Source organism: Myotis davidii, unplaced genomic scaffold (assembly GCF_000327345.1).
Source record: "Myotis davidii unplaced genomic scaffold, ASM32734v1 scaffold354, whole genome shotgun sequence".
NCBI classification, from domain to species: Eukaryota; Metazoa; Chordata; class Mammalia; order Chiroptera; family Vespertilionidae; genus Myotis; species Myotis davidii.
This window is the reverse complement of record NW_006285785.1, coordinates 349,243-354,937: the sequence shown is the minus strand read 5'-3', so window position 1 is coordinate 354,937 and position 5,695 is coordinate 349,243. Positions and strand designations below refer to the sequence as shown.

The 5,695-nt window shown below is 55.0% G+C and overlaps 1 protein-coding gene across 1 annotated transcript; it reads right to left on the bottom strand.

Annotated features, from left to right (window-relative positions):
• Positions 1-3,738: 3,738 nt before the first annotated feature.
• TMEM74B (transmembrane protein 74B) lies at positions 3,739-4,896 on the bottom strand. Its single transcript, XM_015559440.1, has one exon. The coding sequence runs from the start codon at positions 4,524-4,526 to the stop codon at positions 3,828-3,830; it is 699 nt and encodes a 232-aa protein (XP_015414926.1). The 5' UTR covers positions 4,527-4,896; the 3' UTR covers positions 3,739-3,827.
• Positions 4,897-5,695: the final 799 nt, after the last annotated feature.

The window sequence follows — 5,695 nt, the reverse complement described above, 5'->3', positions numbered from 1 at the left end:
AGATGAGCTGGAACCTGACTGTCTCCTGACAAGGCTGGGGAGAGGGGTCTTCTGCCATCAGGGAGACCCTCACCTCTCCCATATAAAGTGGGAGACAAGGCGGCGAGCCTGGCTTTCCTGGAATAAGCCAGAGGCAAGGGATGGGGAAATAAGGTCAGGGAGGCCCAGGGGCCATATTGCTTGGTGTTTTATAGGCCACTAGAGGCCTAGTGCATGAAATTCATGCATGAGTGTGGTCTCTAGGCCTGGCCAGTGATGGAAGCATGAGCGTCTGGTGTGGAAGGGCAGGTATCAGGTGACCTCTGGGCCCTTGGCAACACCTGGGTCCCTGACCCCTGTACACGCCCCTCTGCCTGAGTCACGGTGCCCGAGTTCCCACACAAGGGGGCGATGAGCGTGGCCAGACTCCGCGGGCCGGGGTGCAGCGTGGGCCTCTGGGCGGCCCAGTAGCACCACACAGAAGCTGGATGGACAGAGCGCTCTCTCCCAGCCAACCTCGTAGACCAGCTCCTGCACTAACCCACGAGGAACCTGACTGACCGGCCCCTACGGTCCAGGCCGCTGTGGCAGGTCCCAGTGGCTATGGCCCAGCTCACCCAGAAGAGGCCATGGTGGGGGGAGCGGGGGTGCAGGGGCGGGCTCCTCATGGGCACCAACACCATGGCGGGGGGTGGGGGAGGCTACCCCAGAGCCAAACCTTGGCATCCTGGGGGAGGGCTGTAGGGGGAGTGAGAGTGAGCTCGGGAGACACCCTGCATTCTCACCGCACCTCCATCCCCATCACCCCCAGGTAGCTGGCAAGAGGTCACAGCACGTTGCCATGGTGGTCAGCACACATCATAGCGACCAGCTGAACTCCTGGTCTCCCAGTAGAACTCCCAGTCGAATGACCGCCCGAGGGGACAATTTGCATATTAGGCTTTTATTATATAGGCTTGTGAGGGACCTAAAACTTAGACAATTTAGGGGGTCATCCTTTTAAAAATCAAAATTATAAATAAAAACTTGACTCAGGACCTTGGAGCCTATGCAAGTGAGGGGCCTACACGGCACACCCTCCTTTGGACAGGACAACAACTTCTGCTTTTGCCTGGAGTGAGAGGGAGCCATCAGAGGGCTCTGAGCTGAGGAGTGACCTGCCCCAAGTAACCTTTTCACAGGATTCATCTGGCTGCAGAGTGGAGGCTGAATGGGGAGCAGAGAGGGGCAGCAGAGGGTCAGATTCTGAAGACAGAACAAAGATCTGCCGATGGGTAGAAGGAGGCATGAGAGAAAAAAGGCAGAGAAGTTGACCCTAAGGTTTGAGGCCTAATCCAGTTGTCTCCACTGCGGTGGGGAGGAGAGCGAGCACTGACCGGACCTCATTCCATGCAGGTCTGTAGCTCATCTCTTACCACCTCCCTGAGCCCGAGCTTTCATTCTCACAGATAAAGAAGGCAATATCCTCGGAGGTGGAGTATAACTTGCCTGTCACACAGCCAGTAAAGAGCAGAGCCTGGGTTGAAACCCAGTTTTCTCAACTCCCAAGTCGCTATCTGTTCTAATGCACCAGGAGAAGCAAGACTTGCGCCCCAGTAGCATGTCTGGTGGGAGAGGCCGTTCCTGGAGGTGAGCCCGTTCCAGTGGCCACTCCTGTGGGACCACTCCACACGTACCCCCAAATCCTGCAAAGAAAGTTCTCAGCATCCTCTGCCACCCTCCCTGCTGACTCCTCCCTAACCTCACTCCCATCCACTGCTGGGAGAGCTCAGCTGCAACCTTGGAGAAATGTTTTTGGCATCTCTCAGGTTTTCCTAATTCACTGACAAGGTAATGACTGCCTCAATCCATTACACACATTTTCTAAAGGAATTTCTGCATTAGGATGCAAAGCAGGCTTCTCTGGCTTAGAGAAAACCTGAGATTCCTGGGATTTCATCTCCTGACTTAGCTCCTAAATACAATTCATTGCATTTAAATTATAGGAACTGATGATCCCAGGTGCATCTACTTCACGGGCCTAGTCTCCAAATGGGCCCCCCACCATCCCAGGAATCCATATGGCCTGGGTTTGTGTTTTTATTATCATTATGAATTTGAAGGGCCTTAGCTCATCATTTGGGATGCTCAGTTCTACTGTCCATTCCCTAGAATGGCTCCTGCCACTTCCTGCATCCACTCCTCGCGGGAAGCCCTGGGGAAACGGGCACCGTGGTGGAAGCCCTGGCTTGTGAATCTCTCCCCATCTTGAAGCCTTGTTCTTTTTGCACCACATCCCTTCATCACCAGGAGCAGCACCTGGCAGGCCAAGCTGAACAGCCCTTGTGCCCTCCAGCCCTCCCCTAGCCCTCTGCTTCTGGCAAAACCTGCCGGCAAGAGCAGATACTTGATCTCCCATAGAAGTGGTGATGTTACACTGCCCCATGTGCCACTCACCAGACTGGAGGCTCAGGTTACAGCTCTAATCAGGGCTGCTCTAGCCTACAGACCCCATGCCCACCCCACCTGCCCACCCCCAAGGGACAGTCAGATCCAAGGCCCACATGGCCAGTGGAGATGGAGTGAAACAGGATCTGCACGGAGTCAGGGAGCTCACTGAAATGACCCCTTCCCGCCCATGGCCTAGAAAGCATGGACTCTCAAAGCCTTCCCAGGCCATTCAGACTGGACAGAGACTCCCCCAGTCCTCAAACACCTGTATCTCCCTGTCCCCTAGAACTCACTTCCTTTCCTTGTCAGTAGTTTAAAAAGAGTCTGGACAGAGCCTGGGATCACTCCACAAGAGAAACGAACAAACCGTGATCGATGTGGCCGGAGTTTCCAGGCCACCCAAATGTGCCCGATTCCTCCCCAGGTATTCTGGGGCTGCACTTTACTGCTGAGAAGGGCTGGGGGAGAGGGAGAGATTACAAATTCAGCACCAAAAAAAAATTTTTTTTCTGCTATCAGAATAAAGTCAGGCCCATGAGAAATACTGTGACGGGGGAGGTAATGCAGGGCCACCTCGTGTCCATAGGAACACAGCAAAGCCCTCACCCTCTCTTGCATAAAAGACCCCTCTTGTTCAGGGAGTTGGTGAAAACTGTGCACTTGACTTTGTGAAATGTGTGCTAAGATCTAGTCACTGCAGGAAATTCAATCCCAAGACCAAAACCAGGCTGTGGCGAATTTTGGACTTAACCTGGCATCACCGGGAGACTTAGGGAACTCTAGCAGGGCCGTGAGAGCTCCTGGAGTGGCCCAGAAAACGGCACAGAGAATGGTCAGTACCTGCCGAACACCCTTCCCCCTGAAGGAGCGGCTAGAGGCAGATAATGGCGCTCATCCTAGGGCAGAACTGGAGGCGCCCAAGGGATCGTCCAGTCCAACCCTCACTTTACAATCAGAGGGACAGAGGTGTGAAGAGGGGAGGGTCACCCCAGTGCTGACTTCTCCCCTCATTGTGAAGCCACCTCCCACCTTAGATGGTCAAGGCTGAAAGGGGTCCCTCCAAAGCTGCCCAGCACCCACACTTTGCTGATGAGGACTATATACAGAGATTCTGGAATTTCCCAAGGCATGAGGAACAGGATGGGCAGCCTTTCAAACTGCTCTCAACTGTCAGAAATGCCAAGAAACCTCATCCTCCAAGGGCAGCAGTTTCTGAACTTCTGTATTTTTAGCAGCAGAAGCCATCTCCAAACAAAACTTATACAAAACCTCAAGCTACAAAACAGATCAGGGGGCCACCCTCCGCAGGGGAGCCTGAGCCTGAGACTCCTGCCCCAGACCTCTGTGTGGAGCTCAGTCTAAAACCCAAGGCCTTGGGGGGCTTGTAGCCTTGGGTTTCAGATCATGGAAGCTCCTAATTAAGACCCCTGGAGGGGGCGGCTGGTCTCTGAGACCTGGACAACTTCGTTTTCCACCAGGCCCTGGCCCCCATCCCCACTGAGCTGTCTCATGCGCAGGTTAATGGAGCCATAGGTCTTCCTGGAGCCCCTGTAGGGGACGAAGGTCGGCCGGCGGTAGAGCTCGCCCTTGCACAGGGAGATCATCAGCAGCACGGACAAGAGCATGCCGCCCACTGTGAGCAGCCCCAGGCCCGCGATAATGCACTTGTCCAGGTGGGAGCCCAGGCGGGCGTAGTACATCTCTAGTCGTTCCATCTCCCGCGCTGTCACCGAGTCCGGGTTGACATGGGCCTCGCGGGGAATGGCATACGCTGTCACCACCAGGAGGATCCCACTCACCAGGAAAACCAGAGCAGAAGCAAAGCCATAATCCACCGGGCGGCTCACGGGCTCCAGGCCTGGCCCTTCTTCTGAATGCAGGGACAGGTCATCCCGCTGGGATCGGGGCCTTGAGGGTACGCCCCCGGGAGGGCTGGGGGAGCTGCCGAGTCTGATGTCCCCAGGGTTCTGGAAATGGGTCTCATGCTCCTCCGAGGAGAAGCAGGCGTTCTCCACACCCTGCCTGGATGGGGCCACGAGGCCTAGAGGAGCTGGTCTCCTTGGGGTCTGGGGACCGCTGCTCAGTGTCTTCAGTTCCAGACCAGGGGGAGATGCCATTGGGAAGGAGGGCCCCCGCTCATCCCTTGGCCCCTTGGCAGCTGGAAGAGAAAACAGAAAGTCAGTAAAATTTAGCAAACCTCGACCAAGATCCTGCTGGTGTTGGGACGGCACACTGGACCCCAAGCGATGTGCAGATGAGCCAGGCACAGTTCCCACCAGGGGCAGCCTGCCAGAGAGCGGGGAGGTGGGAATGAGACAAAGACAATCCGTGCTAGGATCCTGCTCCACCACTGGCTGGCATGTGGCCCTGGGCAATTCATTTATCCTTTCTGGGCCTCGGTTTCCCCATCTATGAAATGACAGTACTACTACCCCTCCCTTATTTAATGGGGCTGATGTAGGGATTGAGATAATCCATATAAAGCTCTCATGACAATAAGTGCTTGTAAGGAACAGCGACGGGCTATTTTATGGTGGAGGGAATTTAGACACAGTGGCTGTCAGGTGTAAATCCCAGCTTCACCACTTGGTCTTGGGCAAGCGATGTGGCCTCTCCACCCTCAATTTTCTTATCTGTTAAATGGGAATAAGGAAAGTGCCTCCCTCACAGGGTCCACTTGTGGGTTTCATAAAATAATGCATGTGAGGCCCAGCCAGTTCAATTAATGGACACCATTGTGATGAAGTGAGGATGACGAGGAGCAGGGGAGGGATAGAGGTGATGACGGTGGTGTGGAAATAAAGCGGAGAAAGTCAGAAAAGATTCTGTGAGTGGGTGGCATTTGAGCCAGATCTCAGAAGATGAGTAGGGATGGGGGGATGGGGTACCTCACAGATCAGCTGGGAATCCACTCTCAAAGGACTCTACACGTCAGGCCAAGGAGTGAGGGAGGAGAGGTATGGGGACAGGGAGGACTGCCTAGGTTTCAGAAAGCTCTTTCTGGCTGCTGTGTGGAGGCCAGGGGTCCAGGGAGGACTCTGATGTGATCAGGGGAGGCACGGGTGGGGACTGAGAGGAGGGAGCATACTTGAGAGCCACGCTGAAGTCAAAGCCAAATGCCTTCATGTGAGTAGAAGCTGGGGGTTGGAGGGGATTGGAGGGGGCTGCCTGAGGACTGCAGGTGGGGAGATAGAGGGGGAGGGGGAAAGGAGCACGCTGCTCAAAGAGGAGGTGTCACGCCAAAACCAGAACACACTCCCGCACAGTCAGACAGGTAGACAGCACA

Bases quoted from the DNA above. Each gene is read 5' to 3' on its own strand.
- TMEM74B (XM_015559440.1), bottom strand. From the start codon at position 4,526: ATGGCATCTCCCCCTGGTCTGGAACTGAAGACACTGAGCAGCGGTCCC.